Source organism: Pogona vitticeps, chromosome 5 (genome assembly GCF_051106095.1).
Source record: "Pogona vitticeps strain Pit_001003342236 chromosome 5, PviZW2.1, whole genome shotgun sequence".
NCBI classification, from domain to species: domain Eukaryota; kingdom Metazoa; phylum Chordata; class Lepidosauria; order Squamata; family Agamidae; genus Pogona; species Pogona vitticeps.
In genome coordinates this window covers 61,675,785-61,694,246 of record NC_135787.1, presented here as the reverse complement: position 1 = coordinate 61,694,246, position 18,462 = coordinate 61,675,785, and the positions used below count along the sequence as shown (strand labels likewise).

Sequence of the window (18,462 nt, the reverse complement as noted above, 5' to 3'; positions counted from 1 at the left end):
CACATTTCCAAGTAGAAGAGGCCTATCTACAAAATGTTTATCTTCTGTATGTAATTCCTCAGCCATTTCCAAATACATGTATGTGTCAGACAACATATACTTTTGCCTCCTGCATTATTATACAGAGGAAAGCACAACCTCATCCCTGGATGAAATGATCTGGCCATGCACGTACATTAATGCATAATATTAATGCTGAGGAAGAGCTTTCCCACAGTTTCTCTATACCTCGCAGAGTTTCCGATGTAGGCTTTGAAACTCGCTGAGCTTTCGGAGGACTGTCCATTCCTTAGCTCCAGCACCACCGATCTCTTGTAAACTCACCATGACAGAGTAACAGGGCACTTGTTCACCAGCTTCTTCTATGACCTAGCCAATGGGAGGATTGCTGAATGTTACCTTTACAGATTTTGTGCAAAAATAAATTAAATGTACATCTATTTTATGCAAGAAGCACAACAGTGTTTCTCACTGCAGCACATGGATAAATTTAGTAAGAACATTTATCCTTCATATATCCAAAGATTCAAAGTACTGTCTGAAGATAGAAAACTCATGGATTTGATCTCTGATCCTATTAGGCTTGAGGTAGATAACACTTCACACTAAACATGGCATAAAATATGTGACAAATTTAAAAGAGAAGCACAGATTCTTCCACTCTTCAGGCTGCAATGATGCCAACCACATGCTTATGCTACGGCTGGAGCTGACAGCATCCCACCGAGTTCTTCCTGGAACCATAGTTCCGGCATGTTCTGCCTAGCTTTCCAAACTTCAGTTCTGTAACATCAGCTAGTTACAGAATTGTACTCAGAGAGTACTTATCAATTGTTCTTTCTCAAACTGGGAGGAGGTAATAAGTGGAGTACCACAAGGCTCAGTCCTGGTCCCAGTGCTCTTCAACATTTTTATGAATGACCTGGATGAGGGAGTGAAGGGAATGCTTTTCAAATTTGCGGTTGACACAACATTGAGTGGAATAGCTAATACCATGGAAGTCAGAAACAAGAAAGATATTGATAGGCTTGTGCACTGGTCTCAAAACAACAACTGAGAGAACATGGATTAAGTAATTTTTCTGGAAAATACAGGCTTTTTTCAGTGTCTGGGAATGGTTGACTGAGAAAAAGGGGGGGGGGTATTTTTTGCCCACAAAGGAATGAAACTATTGTCTGTGATTTATCTTTAGGCTAAGACTTAAAGGTCTAGACAGAACATGATGAATAATGTATAAAAAGACATCCAGAAGTTACTTTCATCAGCTTAGCTATCTCTTAGGAGATACTATGCTCAGTTGCTGTGTGAGTATATTAAGTAGTTTAGTTAACATTCTTATTTTCTTGTGCGTTTGCTCTGCATTGCTCCTGCTTTAGATTCTTACTGACTGCTTGCTCCAGAATACTTTTGATGTCTTTTTGAAACCCTTTGAAACTTTTGCTCTTTTCACAATCTTTAATAAAATATAACTTACAAGCCACTTCCAGTTCTATTATTTTATGATTCTGTGGTGGGCACCACCATTTTAGAGGGATACTGACAAGTCGCAAAATATCCAGAGAGGCAATCCAGATGTCAAAGAGTCTGGAAATCGACCCTGTGAGGAATGGTTTAGGGAACTGTGTTTGTTTAGCCTGGGGAAAACTGAGACGTGATATGACAGCTATCTTCAAATATATGAAGGACTAGAACATAGGATATGGAGCAATCCGACTCTCATTTCTGCTAAATTATGATGTTCTCCGAGTGTAAACCCAGTGTTGGATCCTGTCCTTAATCAGTTAAGATATTCATGGGTACCTGCATGCAGCCCTTCTAGTCCTGCATTGCACAAGCAGACAAAGAGCCATGAAGGTTCCACCAGCTTCCTGTTACACATAAAGCTGGGATTACAACTGCTTCCAAATGAGCTAGGGTCCAAGCCAGTTCATGCACATCCTTACTAATTAAATCAGAATGATTGGGTTCACATGATACAGGAGGACAGGTATTACTTTGTACAACAATGAAAAAATGTCAAGTATATTTTAGCATGTGCTGGAAAAGGTGGTTTTAAATTTTTGCGCACCAGAAAAATAGGCTCATGGAAATCTTTGGTGGAAGGTTAAGTGCCATGATTTTTTAAAAAAATATGAGACAGGATAAGAGAAAAACATACCTCACTAGTATTTATAAAGGCTTTCCACATGCCAAAATTCTCACACCACCAGTCTGTTCTTTCAATATGTAACTGAAGGTCACTATGTTCTCTCTCCATCAAAGTGATTTCATCCCTCAGTTTAGAAACAATCTGGCAAGAGATAATTACAATTATTATAATGGGTTTTCATATTCATAAAAATTCTATGTAACTACTGAAGCCGATCACTGTGGTACATATACTGAAGAAAAATATATAAAAATATGCACAATGAAGACAAAAAAGAATTAACCTGTGGGGAGTGTTCAAGAGGTTTAGCATAAGCTTTCAGAACTTTCCACATCTAGAAGACTTGCCTTGGCGTGACCGCTGCGTTGCTTAAAATGTCACGTATAGTTTGGAAATAAAAACTAAGTTAGGGCACGAAATACAATGATTAATGATGATTTGCTGCAAGCCTATGAAGAAAAGGCTGAGAGGATCACCGCAAAAATATCATAGAAGGGTACTTTAAACTTTTTTAGATCTGGCAATTGTTCAACAATTCGATTAGGCATTTTGGAAGGAGAAAATATGGCTGGACAGCCAGAAATAACGACAGCAGATACAAAACTTGCCCTACAACCTGATGCAAAAGAGCTCCAACATTATCACATTAGAGATTTTGTAAATCAAAGAGAAGGCCCAATTAGAACGTATTTTAATGGGTGCACACAGAATGTTTCATCTTCTACCTGTATAGCTGTAACGAAGATACCACATACTGTATCTTCAAACATGTGCATCACAAAGATTATAGAACTACCTGAGCCAGGATTATTCATGACTCCATATCATACAAAGCAAAAATGCTTTTGATAGTGTGTGTGAAAATATAGGGACAGCTCATCTAGGCCCTGGTACTATTTTGTCCCTTGTTTTCAAAGTCAGCCAAAATCACAGAACAAAAGAAGCAGACAAGAATGCAGGTGAGCACGGTGCCACACGACAAGGCCCACCGTCTGTAATGCTCTGATTTAGCAGTCTAGAAAATCCAAAAACCTATTCCATACGTTTCCAGCTGAGAAAAGGGACCACATTTCAATAGTACATAAATTTTGCATGAAGGACATTCCAGGCTCAATCTCTGGCACTTCAATTAAAGGAGTTTACCACTGGGAAAAATCTCTGACTTGAAAAATACCTGGAAGTCAGAACTTATATTGGACCAGAGATACCAATGGCCAGGTTCAGACTCAAACAGCTTGGAATTGTTACTTCAAAATCCAATGTGCTCTTCGTTAGCTGCTAATTTATATAAGTAAAAAGTGTTACTGGTTAAACACAGATAGTGAGCAACATTATATATTATTAACCTGTTTTTCACCTTTATATTTTAAATGCACTAAATATTTTAAATAAACTAAAAAAGGAACCCCTAACTTCCAAAAGCTATGTTCTTCCAACAATAGGTGAACATTACTCATTAGGAGGAAGTCCTCTGTCTGCCCTGTTTTCATCAAAAGGTGAAAAGCAATAACAATGGTCCTCTATTTTTTCAATACAATAATGTTCCTTCCAAGGTTTGAGTCGTCTACGTACAAGTAAATTACACAATTCTACAAAACTACTCATACACAATCAATGGCCAATGGGAAGAATAGACAACTTCCAGTTCATTCAGGAATGAAACCTCTCTCCAGCTCAGCTGCACCAACTACTACTTTAAATTCAATCTTCTCACATATACGAATAAGAAAGTCACCCACCTTTTTGTCAGGTTTTGGTGAACTGCAGAGAGAACTCAGAGTTTGTTTCTTATATTCAAGTTTGTCATTTAATTGGCGTAGCTTATTTACCGCATAACTGGCCTGTTCATTAATACCCGAGCTTCCTTCATCAATGACTTCTTCACAAACTTGGTTCTAAGAAATATGTATTAGTTATTAAGCACTACATATAAATAAAAACTGTAACTGTACTACAGAATTGCTTGCTTGTTCTACACTACATACAGCAAGAGTAAGCATTCTATAGCGATTAGAAGTGTCAGACTGGGTTGAGAGGGTTGGTTTTACCCTAGAAGCGCAAGAGCCTGATCTTTGGCCAGTTACTATCTCAAAGCCAAACTTACATCATCATATGATGCACAGAAGCCAGAATATGGTAAAAGAGATGCTTAAGCTCTTTGGAGAAAGGACAAAAAAAAAATTACAAGAAATAAAGAAATCCAAGCAAGGTTTTCTGAAGGAGTTTTCAGAAAGTATTCTGTATCTCTAGAACACATGCTACTCAGCCAGGGTATTGTAAAAGATTTGTTCTCTAAAGTTTGCTCACTGCCAGTGCAATTTATACTTGTTTGAATAAGGTGTTTTTATTCTAGTAGTCATATAACTACTGAGCAATTTTTTAATTAATAATGGAAAAATATTTCTGCTCAGAAATAGCCACGACATAAAAAGAAATAATTTTCCAGTAGCATTAAAGCTACTGGAGCACATGATAGGATAATAGACATAGAAAATGTGTACATAATTCCCCAACCCAAAAGTAAATGTTTCCCCAATATTTGCATGCTCCACCCTTTTTTTCCATTAAGTTTTTCACTGATTTTCACTGCTAAACATGAACATTTGGGCAATAGTCAGCTAAAGTTTAACCAAGGCATCATAAAAGTTATGCTGAAGCATCTAGTTTTGCCTCCAAAAGGTTCAAGTAAGTTACAGAATGTATAATGAGCAGAACACAATTAATATATATTCGGATGGATAACAACCAAAATGTTTTAAGATTTATTCATATATGTTTACAGAACTGAGATTCACAAACAAATGAGAAGCTACTAAAACAGGTCCTTGGGGTGAGTTTCTCTGCGGCTAAATGACCTTTGTGAGAGGTTCACTTACAGAAAGGCGAAGAAATTATTTTAAACCAACACAACAGAAGTTCAGGTTGAACATATATGCCACACATTTTGCAAGCTATAAATAAGTCTAAGAGGCCATTGGTATCATTAAAAAATAGAGGCAAGGGAACTATGAAAACAATTACAAGAGCACGGGCACCTCTATACACTGAGTATGGAGGGGGTTAGACACAATGGCCATATGGCTCCTTCCAACTTCATGATTCTATATGCTTCAGGGGGAGTGGGCGTGGGGATGGCAGAATGGATGGCCAAATCAAAAACAAAATGTTTGGCTAGAAATTCAGATCCAGAGGGCACTTGTGGTTTACGGGTGTGTGTTTTATGTGCTATTAAGTCACATCCCACTGATGAGGATCCTAATAGGGTTTTCAAGGTATGCAACCATTTAAGGAGTAGTTACACAAGTGCCACCCCTCAATGAGTCACCATGGCTAAGAAGGGATTTGAATTGAGGTCTCCTCCTAGTCTGTCATTACACCACACTATAATATTAAATACTGTAGCCTTTTACACAGCACCACACTATAATATTAAATACTGTAGCCTTTTACACAGATGTGTACCTTTAAATGATCAAAACCAGGATTCACATACAAGGGATTCTTGAAAGGGACACATAATGGCTGATATCCTGTTTCTTAGCATAGCAAGTCACAAGTAGAATAGGCCCATTGAATCAATGGAACTTACACAACAATTGACTCACCAAACCCATACTAATTCCATGAGGCTACTCTAATTGCAACGTACTATGCTAAGCAACAGCATTTCAGCTCATATTCCCAAAACTCAATTTAATAATTATAACATTACAAGGGAAAAGATATGAAAAATGTTTAACCAGCAAATATACAGTGGTGCCTCGCTTAATGATTTTAATTGGTTCCAAAAAATTCATCGCTATGGGAAGACATCGCTAAGCAAAACGCATTTTCTCATAGAGATGCATTGAAAACCAGATAATCCGTTCCAATGGGAACGGATTGCCATCCTTAAGCGAAAATCGCCATAGAAAACATTGGTAAGCGAAACGCGGTTCCCCCCATTGGAATGCATCGAAACCTTTTCAATGCATTTCAATGGGGGAGAAAAAATCACCAAAAATTCAAAAAGAGTCAGAACGAAGCCAAATTTGGTTAACAAAGAGTTTATTAAGTGCACTAACGATTTTAAGCACTCTAAACCCTTTTTAAACAATTTAACACCTTTTAAAAATAGCGAAAACGGAGCTGTCAAAAACATCGCTAAGCAAAACAGGGGGACCTAAACTGTCATCGCTAAGCGAAGCAAGGTCCTGAACATTGCTATGTGAAATTCCCCCATTGGAAACATCACTAAACGGAGTTCAAGATCGCTCCAAAAACCTCATCGCTAAGCGAATACATCGTTAAACGAGGCAATTGCTAAGCGAGGCACCACTGTAGTAAGATTTCCTTCCATGAACACACTGAAGTGCTTGTACTAATGGGATGGTATATAAACTGAATAAATAAATAAATAATAAATAACATTCCAGCAACCCAGAAGACATAACTCACCACTTCATCTTTGTCATCAGATGCCATCTGGGCAGAACCACTCTCTTCTTCCTTCTTTATCAATCTCTCATATAAATCACTGACAATGAATGATGGGTAGTACCTGTCCTTCAGTGTTTCATAAACATCAGTCTGGATTTTGTAAAACACTTCAATACCTTTGTTGCCCACAAGACTTTGCTGTATTTCTTTATAGAGTGGTTTCTCTACAGGAATTAATTTGCTTTCGACAAAAAAATCCTGATAGATCTGACTCACAAGTTGAGGTATTTCAGCCTGTGAAACATATACACAAAAACACACAAGAAACAAACTTTACTTTACTTTACTTTAATTAGATTTATACCCCGCCCCTCTAGACCAGGTCTACTCAGGGCGGGGTATAAGACAATATAATAAAGAACAATGCATATAAATATGTGTTTGATTATTTTAACTGAGCCCGAAAAACCCAGAACAACTATTTTAACTGAGTTCGCTGAAAGACATTCCGTTTTAAATACCCGTTAAGCATGCAGCCAATGCGATGCAATAGATAGTAGGCTGAATTGAAGAATCTTTTGTTCCCAACCCTTATTCAGCTATTCAAGCTCACTAAGTGACCTTGGATGAGCCATTTTCTCTCAGCTTAACCTGCCTCAAAAACTTTTTATAAAAACCAGAGCTTGGCAAAACTCCTTATTGGACAACAATGCCCCAGATTCCCTGAACTAGGGAGAACAAGGAGGAGAAAATGTGTACCTCTCCCTGCATTAAAAATGTTTCCCATTGTTTTCCTCTTTGGTATGTTTGTGTGTTCTGTGTCAAGTCAGAACCAACTGGCAGGAGGAAGTCTGATGAGTTTCCCCGAGGCAGAAAAGGCAGTATTTATGGCCATCTGAGAGAGAGAGAGATCTTATTGAAGCACTTGACGCACTTCTGAAATGGGGGAGGCTTCTTTGCCATAAATGGTGGGAAGGGAAAGAAAACGAGGGGGAAACGGGTAGGGGTAGGGGGGGTAGATACAGTCTCTTACTTTAACGATGAGAACAGAAATGTCCTAAGATATTATTTTTTTTGTTCTTTTACAGGAATCGTGACGGTGAAAGAGGAGCAGCTCTAAGAGGAGACCTCATGCAGCTGCGGTAAAAAAGAACTGAGGTGCCTGGAGGGCGGGCGGACCTCATGGATGGGAAGGGGGTGGTCCTACTTAGATTAGCATAAAACTCTAGAATATTCCGGAGATCTCTGCGCAGGAGCAGAGTTAACCCATTAGTGGGCATTCACAGAGACCACGACAAAGATCTGGTATACATCTAGAAAACAAACCTCCTAGCGATGTCCTGCATTAGAAAATGTATTTGTGCATTTTTTCAGAAGCAAATTGCATAACAAAACCATTTTAAATAGGTGGATGCATTTCATTCACTCTCCGCAGGATGAATGGGAAAAAAGATATCCTAGAGGCAACACATGACAAAGTTTAAGGATAACATAAATATCTCTTAGGGACTTCTCTTGTAGTTTAGTGTTGAATTGCAGCCAGAAACAAATACTATTTCCATGCAGAATTAAAACTACTGCTCTGGCTTCACCTTAAAATGACTTCTTTCCTATATGAACACTGGAAAAAATACCTTTAATCAGATTACATAGTGTTACCATTTGCATTTTCAATATCCCATTTGCTCTGCATATTTCAAAGAAGAGCAAATTCAATTTGAAATATGAGCCAACATTATCATGCTAGAGCAAATGTTTCATCTAATGAAAAATCTAGAAAATTTGACACTAAAGCTAATGCAAACTGTGACACCAATTTTAAAAAAGCAATGCATTTTAACAATGAATTATTCTGATGCAGCATGGATTTATAAGTAGGACACTGCCATAAAACCCAAGAGACTTCCAAAACTAAGGTTTGGCATATTTCTATCTATGTGTACCTTGCTAGCATTCTTCAAGTATTCCACAGATTCCCAGTAGCTGATCAGAACCCTCTTGTCCATTCTTTCCATATACATTCTGAAGTGCTCTCTGTAGGATGGGTTGGCCAAAATATCTTCAAACTGAAGAATCTGGAGGAGGTGTTAAAATTACATAATTTACTATTTGCAATGTTGATAATTTAATTCACTAATTGCAACCTTTGTTAAATTTAATAAGCTTAGAAAACAGTTTTTTGTTTGTTTGTTTTTGGCAAACTAGCTTAAGGAAGAAAAATCAGCACAGACCCAATTCACATTCTGGATATATACGTGTGTTTTCTTTTTTAAAAATCCACAGATATGTCAGCCCCCTCAATCTCAAGATTTATATTGAAAAGATTCCATGGTTCTGGAGATGGTAACTGTAGTCCACAAAAACCAATAGGGCACATAAGAATGAGTTCATGTGCATTGTAGCAGGTAGCTCCCTTGTTCTGTGCTGAAGGCTGTTTTTGCTATTTGTCCCAATTTCAGTAAAAGTGTCCAGTAATATGAAGGAGGGTTACTGGACTGTAACTCCCATAATCTTCATTATTCTGTTTGGGATCATAGGCTGAAATCTTGCTTAGTTGCACTAGAATAGGCCTACTGATTCTGTGGGGATATGATGAATCAATTCCTCTGTAAGTTCTGCTAAGAATTACTACACCAACTTACTACACCAAAGTAAACTGCAATTAGAGCAGCCCCATTTAAATCATCAGAACTTACAGAGGAGCTAACTCAGCAAATCCTCACTGATTCACTGGGCCTAATCCAGCATGATTTACTACATTAAGCTCAGAACAGCACCAAACGTCCTTCTAGTCAACAACATTTCCTTGGCATACTTCTTCCCACTGCCGATTTTGATTTGGCTCTTGGGTATTCAAGCCATCCTTGAGGAAGCTGGCCACGGGGCAATTATAACCATGCTTACACTTAGGTCCAGTGAGTTCAGTATCTACAGCATTAAGCAGCTATACATTTCCTGGACGTATATCTATCCTTTCATTCAAGTATGCAGACAAGAAAGATTCTAATCTACTGTTACGCTGTAATATGAGCACTCATAGGCACTTGCTGTACTATAAAAGCAATGCACGTTATTCTTTTGCAGGCTATGAGGAAGAACTCAGAAGCAACTTACTGGCAGTAGAGCAGTGCTTCCCTACCTTTTTTTCATTTGCATACTTATTCCTTCTACTAATAATTATACTGTCATGCAACCAGAGAGCCAAATCTATTTGGTGATATCACCATAAATAAAAACTCACCTTAAAAATGGAATTTAAAAACTAGCCATGGTGCTGTAACTCTCTAAGGCTATGGAGAACTCCTTCTGGAACATAACCTTATAATTGAAAAATGAGTGTAGGGATAGGCACTGCAGGAGAAGCCGCATAAATGCACGGGGGGGGGGGGGCAGGAGACGGCTGCTCCTGAATATGCATCTCAGCATGCTCCCAGTGCAAGAATTTCAACTCCTTTCACAATTGCCCAAATCATCAAAGAGAGGGGAGGACATTTCAAGGGCAGGGGAGTGTTCATGAAATGCACTCTACCCCATTTAATCTGTAATTTAGAGATGCCTAAAGATCCTTAAAAACGGTTTATAGCCTGTAGAGCTAATGAAAACCCATGGAGTTGTTTGTGCAATGTCTCAGTTTCAGAAGCTAAAACACGAGGACAGGAGGTGTGTGTAAAAAACAGAGCTGTGACTTTCAGTCACTTTGCAAATTCTCGTTTCACCTCTCACAACTTTTATAACTTCATTCTCACAACTTTTATAACTTCATTCCTGGCACTCCAGCTCATGTAAAGTGTAGGCATCCTTCAGTCTTGAGAGACTATGGTAATGTGCTCTGTATGGAGGACTTGGAACAGCGTCTAGTGTGGCTGAGAAGGCCAATTATGCCCATATATGCCACTCTTCCTTTTCTTCTCTTTTCCTCTACAACCAGACTATTCTTAAATTTTTAACAACAGAACTCTATTTTTTGGAACTGGATTTTCACACTAGGCCTATATAGTGGTACCTCGCTAGACGATGACCCCGCTAAACGACAAATCTGTATAACGATGACGATTTGCGACTGCTATAGCAATTCGCAAAACAGTGGTTTCAATGGGCAATTTTCGCTGGACGTTGATTTGGTCCATGCTTCGTGGACCGTTTGTTCGCAAGACGACGGTTTCTACAGCTGATTGTCGGCTTTGGAAAATGGCTGCCCTGTGTTTTCCGGACCCATGCTTTGCAGGACAGTCATTTTTACAGCTAATCAGCGCTCGCAAAATGGCTTTCGTATGGGCGATCTTCACTGGACGATGAGGTATTTTCCCCATTGGAACGCATTAAATGGGTTTCAATGGGGAAACTGCTTTCGCTAGACGATGATTTCATTACATAGTGATTTTCACATAACGAATTATCAGCGTCATGTGGGGCACCACTGTACATACAAGATTGCTAATTATCAACAACTTCCTCCTGATACAGAAGGAAGTATTAAGGTTCTTTTCCCCCTAAACTATTGCCTACTAAACCAGCTTAAATAAAACTAAGTTCACTACTATACATTAATCCACTTGTTTAAATAGTTCAGTCACTCTAATTTAAATTAGATGCTCCTAAATCCATAGAGGAAAATAGCCAAAGCCAAAGGCATGTAACTAATGCCACAGATGCACCCATACAACAAAACGCAAATCTCACTACAAACCAATGAAACAGAGACTATCCCTGGGCCTATATGAATTCACTGCCTGAAAGGCATGTATCTCCCAATGTCTTCTCGCAATCTCATTCACAACAGAGAGAAAAAATTACTCTTTTGTGCCATCGAGTTGGAATGGACTTCTAACAATCCTAACAGGATTTTCAAAGAACATGAGAAATGTAAGGAATGGCTTTAACATTGCTACTTCTCTCCCAATGAATTTTGATGGCCACACAGGGATTCAAACCCAGGACTCAAAACTCTGGTTTTAGTCCATCACTGTAACTACCTACTACATCACCCTGGGTGTTCTATCATTATCATAACAAAGGGCTTTTTTTTCCTCACTAGAAAAAAAGTACATAATTGTACTGTAATCTCAACTGCATTCACTCAAAACCAAGGCTCACTGATATCAATGGAACTCAGAAAGAAATAGTTACTTGGAACGGCCGTGGTCACTGTGAACCTTTTAAAAACCTTACGCTGCTAAGTAGGCCTTTGAGAGCACATTGTCCTTGAACAAGGTTGAATGTTCACAGAAGGTCTTAGATGTTTCAGTACTGTCAATGTCTTGCATTAACCTAAAAGCAGACCGCTATACTAGGACATGTGCAAGAATCCTGTCACGTGAATGTCTACCAAGTAGTATACAGTTGAGCAGATCTAATTTTAGAGCTTGTCCATAGCTACTGCATCCCTTTAAGCTTTCTAAACCCAAGCAGCTTCAAACATGAGGATGAACATTAACTCTCTATTTTTCCTTTGCCTACTTCTAGCTACAAGCCACTCTAATTTATCCTAAATTTCTGTCCCACTTTTGCTTAAAATAAAAAGCTGCATAATAATTCAACAAAATAAATTTTAAACAACTTACTCATACAATGAGCCTCCAAGGCAGAAATAGCAACATCTAAAATAATTAAAGCAACAAAGGCAAATGGGAACAAAATAATTTTAATTTCCCTACCATAAAAACTTGTGTCTATGCCAATGCCACACCTATTGGAAACGGGCTTAATGCTAGTTATAAAGGTGGAGCACGGCTTCTACTTATGTGACCACAGACTTCTAGAGCTGCTGAACATCATGAAAAAGGCATGCAATGCCACAATGCAGCATCAGAAATTACTCTTAGGGGCACGACATAAGCAGGGTTGCCAAATTATTTGCAGCAAGAGCTCTCACTCATTTGCACACGCATGCACGCACGCACGCACGCACGCACGCACGCACGCACGCACGCACGCACACACACACTTACCTTCTGACTTTGAGGGCCATCACTGTCCTCAAAGATACCTTCTTCTGACTGGTCATAAGCAGGACCCCCAAGAAGTCGGATTCTCTTTTCACACTGTTTTTTGGCAACTGTTAGCTGATTTATATACCTCTTCATGTTTCGGGCCCTCAGATGGTCAGCTTTCATTGCAGCTGTTTCTTTAGCTTTACTCTCTATGACAAACAGTTTTTAAAGGTTTAGCTTTCTTTATTTTTTAAAAAAGTTAATAAACAATGAATGATTTATTTTGCTGTCTTAGTTTATTTAGCTTGCCTGGCTGGTTTTATTTAGCTGTGCCAGCCTCTAAAGAAATGTTTGCACTTACTACACTATGCTGAATTCTAAAATGCCTCACAACACTAAATGTACACAGAAGATAATAAAACAGACCACCTAAAAAAGAGACGTGATGTCATAGTTCTAGATCACTGGTTAGCCATGTACACAATTTGTATTTTTGTTTTGTCTCTTTTCTTTAACTTTAGAGCTACAAAAATAGATGAAACAATATGAATTATGAAGGCTCTCTAGTTAACGTTTTTGAAGCTAGTCACCTTTGTATTTATTCTGGCAACTTATCTGTCAAAACAGTTTATATGTTGCAGGCATCATGAAACCAAGTCAACCATATTTGTACCCATATAGGTTTCCTGCAATTTTTATGCTGAAAGAAAGGTTAATACACTTTCTATGATCACTAATCTCTCCACAATTGACATTTTTCTTTATTTCTTTAAAATGAAGTGTGTTTGCACACTTGTAAATCTGAGGGGAAAATGAAGAGAGAGCTTAGAAGGGACAATATGTTATTACCTCCTTCTATATGGAACACTGAAATAAACACTGTCCAATGCCCTCTACAAATAGAAAATGCTTTGATTGCCAACCATGTTTCCATAGCAACCATTCAAAACTGCTGAGGGCACTTACTAGAATCTTAGGCAAGTAAAAGCTCTCGACAACAGCAGTCTTCAAAGAGGAGACAAATAGCTTTCATAAACATAGTCAAATTTAATCATACTATACCAAACAAACAAACAAAAAAACCCAAAGATTAAACATGGCATGTGACAACATCAAAACAATTACCAAATTTGCAAACTGAAATTATCAATCTGAATTTTGAGTTCATTTTTAACAGTTGCAAGATAGGGTAACAGGCAAAAAGCAATAAAATGCAACAACTGTAGTCATCCGGATAAGCCCTTTCACAGACCCGGGGGACAAGACTGTATTCAAAACAGTTGCACAGACAAAGCGTTAAAACAACAAGTGATACACCCTTTTCAAAATAAAAGAGAATATGTTTATTTCCTTTTGGGAACCTTACACAATTCTCAAAACTGATCTGCAAAGCTGATGAGGATAGCACACCAAATTATTAACAGAACACACCATGGTTATATTGCCAAGACATTTCCTATTTCAAAGCCTTGGCTTTTCTCCAAATAGCTCAGTCACAGAATATAAATGTGTGGCCAAAATAAATTAGAACAAATAGATACAAGTCAGTTCTTCTTCTTCCTTAATAAAACATGAATGAATGCAAAACTCTAATTATAGAACCATCACTGAAATATTAATCAGTTTCCTTTTAATTCCTCAGATATCAAGCTCTGCTCAGACAATGGATGATACTTTTGATAAAATTACCACTATCTGCTAAGTTGGACTGGGTATACAGTAAATTAAAAAAAAATCTACTTTACGACACAAGTGGTACATCATGGCACAGAAATCTCAAGCACTAGGACAGTACAAAATCAGGACACAGTGTTTATCCAGTCATTCAAACCATAACGTATTAGATATTGTGGCTAGGTACTCATATACCATGTTTCCCCAAAAATAAGACAGGGTCTTATATTAATTTTTGCTCCAAAAATGCATTAGGGCTTATTTTCAGGGGATGTTTTATTTCTTTCATGTACAACAATCTACATTTATTCAAATATGGTCATGTGATCTTCTGGTTGCTGCACAATGGTGGAGGGCGGGGTTTCACTTGACTAGGGCTTATTTTTGGGGTACGGCTTATAATACAAGCATCCTAAAAAAATCACACTAGGGCTGATTTTCAGGTTAGGTCTTATTTTTGGGAAACAGGGTAATGGCAGACACATGTTATGCTCCATAGGTTCTATTCTACCTGTGCCAATTAACAATTATTAGAGGTGTGATTCAGGTTTGGACAAATTCCAAATGAAATCAGGCTGAATTAAGAGGTATATGAGTCAAAGCAAGACCTGAAGCAGACTGAATACTCCACAGGCACAGTACTGCACTGCAATTGCATCTAACAGAAAACAGTCATTAAAAAGAATATTCTATTTTCTATTATACTGAAAAGAAAATACGTAATGCCATTTATGATAATAGCATCTGGCCAGGAAGGAAGTTAAGGGACCCTGGAGACACAATAAGTGCCAACAAGAGGTGTGATTTGCAAAAGGCGTACTTCCTAGCAATCATAATAAAACTCATTTTTTCAGGTCTCAGTTTCTGTTTCAAACACACACAAAACTGCTCTAGTCACACCTTTTTCTCTGGTAGAAACATTGCTGCATAATGAAACAGCATATCAGGTTCTAAAATTAGCATTTTCAATGAAAGGTAAAAAGGTAAAGGTAAAGGTTCCCCTTGACAATTTTTGTCCAGTCGTGTTCGACTCTAGGGGGCGGTGCTCATCCCCGTTTCCAAGCCATAGAGCCAGCGTTTTGTCCGAAGACAATCTTCCGTGGTCACATGGCCAGTGCGACTTAGACACGGAATGCTGTTACCTTCCCACCGAGGTGGTCCCTATTAATCTACTCGCATTTGCATCTTTTGAACCGCTAGGTTGGCGGGAGCTGGGACAAGCGACGGGCGCTCACCCCGTCGCGTGGATTTGATCTTATGACTGCTTGGTCTTCTGACCCTGCAGCACAGGCTTCTGCGGTTTAGCCCATAGCGCCACCACGTCCCTTTCAATGAAAGACCAAAAGGAAAAAAGAAAAAAGAAAAAAACACTGGCTAGCATTTTATTTCCAGCAAAGACAATACTCTTACGAAACAGAGACCATAAGCAGGAAAAAGTGGGGGAGAATAATCCAACAAGTAACAGAATGAAGAGAAGGGAAGGGAATAGCTACATGGTACTATAAGCAACTGGGGTACTTCAACAGGACTGGAAGTAAAGAGGCAGCCTTTAGCCTCTTGGAAACTTTTTCTTTGTGTTTTCTTCTTAATGAGTTACATTTGGGACAAAGCTAAAACTCTACTTGACATTTCAGTAAGCCTTACTTTATTCCCACATTGCTTGGAAGAAATAGTGCTGTCACGTTCCCACCTGTCCCTTGGTTGTTTCTCCAAGCAAAGGCACGTACACTACGTGTCGTTCAGCTGCCACCAGTTGATTACACCAGCTTTATTCACTATTAATGACGGTGGTCCGGGCAACGTATCATTTAAGAACCAAGTAGAAATTGTTTATTTTTACAAGTGATAAAAGTCCAGCCAATGTCGTTAACGCTCAACCTTCTTCCTCCACTCTCAGGCGCCTACTTTTTCTCCCCCTCTCTCTCTCCTTTTCTTTCCTCCACTTAACTCTGCCCCCACCAATTCCTATTGGTCCATGCAAATATCAACATAAATATTCATAAGCAGGGTGAACGCTACAGGTGTATTTCACAGAAGCCGGCTCTTGTCATTGTTCACTTTCAGTTGCCTCTTTGAATTAGAAGTGATCATATATTCCTTATGGAGCCCAAGAGCTATATGAAAAGAAGCATTTTTGCTATTTTGTTCTGATGGGCTGATGTAAAAACAATAGATTTTTTTTTGTCAACTCAAGATGGGGTTACACGTAAAAACACACACACCAATATTTGAATTGCATTGAGCAGGTTTGGAATTGATTTAAAAATACCTGTATCTATTTACATGATGTACAGCTCAGCACACTTTTTTTACTGGGAAGTGTGGGCTTTTTTCTATGGATTCAAGGTAAAACAAACAGCCTCCAGGGGTTTTGTTTATTTTGAGTCATCTGTGAAATCAATTCTTTTTGAAGCATTTCAAAAATATGCAAATACCTCTTTCGGAGTAAATTGTTTCTGCGGCATTTGTCAAGTAACAGATGCCAGGATCACAGGTTTTGGGCTGCAGGAAACATTGCAACTGGATCAGTTTTATTTTTTTCCCCTTCTGTAATACTGACATAGCAATATATCACTCTGAAAGAAATTTTTTAAAAGGCAGCCAGCATGACAGGGAAAACGCTCCCTCTGTCACAAGCCTAGAAGCTGCTGGTCTTTGTCAATGACTCTGGTCAATTTTTCTTGCCTTCACTACTGCCAGTGCTGGCTTCTGATTCCCTCTGGCACTCAGATTAACTGTAGTGAAGGTTAACCAGAAAGATTATTCCTATTATTTGAAAATAATGCTGTTTGAAAATTCCTATTGAGAAGGAACCTAAATTAGTTTAACTGCAGTAAACGATGGTGACAGGGAGGGAAAAATTGATTTTCTAACATGGGAGCAGAAGTCTCTCTCTCTCTCTCTCTCTCTCTCTCTCTCTCTCTGTGTGTGTGTGTGTGTGTGTGTGTGTGTGTGCGCGCGCGCATGCGCGTGTGTGCGTGTAAGTATACCACCCCATAGTCCTTCCTTATTTCTAAACCACAGTTATACTTGCATTGGCTCTATATTGGTTAATCAACGGAAATCATATCCCATTACTTTCAGATAAATTGCCTTTCTGAGAAATAAATGTTGGCCTTGCTAGTGTTTTGGATTATTTTAACAGATCAAAACAAATAAACATGAGTAACCCCCTCCCCATTGTTCAATTTTTTTTATTTTAGTAACACAAGTTACAACAATTAAAAAACAATACTATATATTTTTATTTCTACACATAGTGTATAACTACAAAACTTCTAGTAATACCAGTATTTATTGGTTTTATTTATACGTACATTTCTTCCATATGCAATACTATACATAGAATTTTACTTGTACCCTTATTATTGATAAGAAATGCACATCCCCTTAAATAATACAAAACCAAAGGCTACCAATTATTTAATAACAAAGATTATGCTCATGTAAAATACTCTGAAAAATTCCTTCACCACCCACACCCAAATGATTAAGCACTAGAAACTGACTGGGCACACAGGATTAGTTTTTCACACTGCTTAAAAGCAGGTACATACAGTACTTACTTACACTGAAATATTCAAGAGGAAGAATAGTGACTCTAACCCTTACTACTGTATTTACTAAGTCCACATCTTTTCAAGTTGAGAGGGAACAGCCTCTTTTGAAAAAGGAGTAACAACAGGTGAAGTATTTGTCCAAATTCTGAAAGCAAAGATTAATTCCACGTTGAAAAGTTAAATAAACAGGGATTTTTCATTGGATCATGAATAAGGAGGTGAAAGAGAAAGTAGTATAGGACTATGTTTCACACCCTTCCTTGAAAGCACTTGGTTGGCTGAAATGCAAGAACACTACAATCCTTTGTATCACCTTCCCATTCTCCTTTTCACTTTCTGCTTGCAATATACTCACCCCTAACATTTTTTCACAACTGCTTCATATAGGTGTGCATCACCTACCTGATATTCAGTGCAGACAAAAATAAGTTCTGAAACAGAATGCAATCAGTTTTCAGATTCTTCGTAAGACATCAGCTTTTAATTACAGTTTACAATTTAAGATAAAACTATTGCTGAAGCAACACAGGATAGAAGACAGCGGGGTGGGTAGAGAAATACGTGAGCTAAATATGTTGTTGTTCTTGTTTTGACTTATATACTGCTCTACGGTGCTAGATAATTCTTTGGGTGGTTTACACCATATTTATGCAAGCAACAAACACATTGCCTGCCAGTGAGCTGGTCACTCATTTTTACGAACCTTGGAAAGATGGAAGTAAGCCTTGAG

The 18,462-nt window shown here is 38.3% G+C and overlaps 1 protein-coding gene across 6 annotated transcripts in view; it reads right to left on the bottom strand.

Moving 5' to 3' along the window:
- The window catches only part of SNX25 (sorting nexin 25), a 93,979-nt gene that overhangs the window by 19,465 nt on the left and 56,052 nt on the right, over positions 1–18,462 (bottom strand). For 2 of the 6 annotated variants that reach the window (XM_020802553.3, XM_073001384.2), the window contains 6 exons: positions 12,517–12,707; positions 8,512–8,643; positions 6,587–6,862; positions 3,889–4,044; positions 2,159–2,290; positions 229–369 (listed from right to left, as the gene is read on the bottom strand). In XM_020802553.3, the coding sequence (XP_020658212.3) occupies positions 229–369; positions 2,159–2,290; positions 3,889–4,044; positions 6,587–6,862; positions 8,512–8,643; positions 12,517–12,707 (1,028 nt within the window). The remainder of the gene's footprint in view (positions 1–228; positions 370–2,158; positions 2,291–3,888; positions 4,045–6,586; positions 6,863–8,511; positions 8,644–12,516; positions 12,708–18,462) is intronic. The other 4 variants (XM_078393912.1, XM_073001385.2, XM_078393913.1 and 1 more) reach the window with 2 other exon arrangements.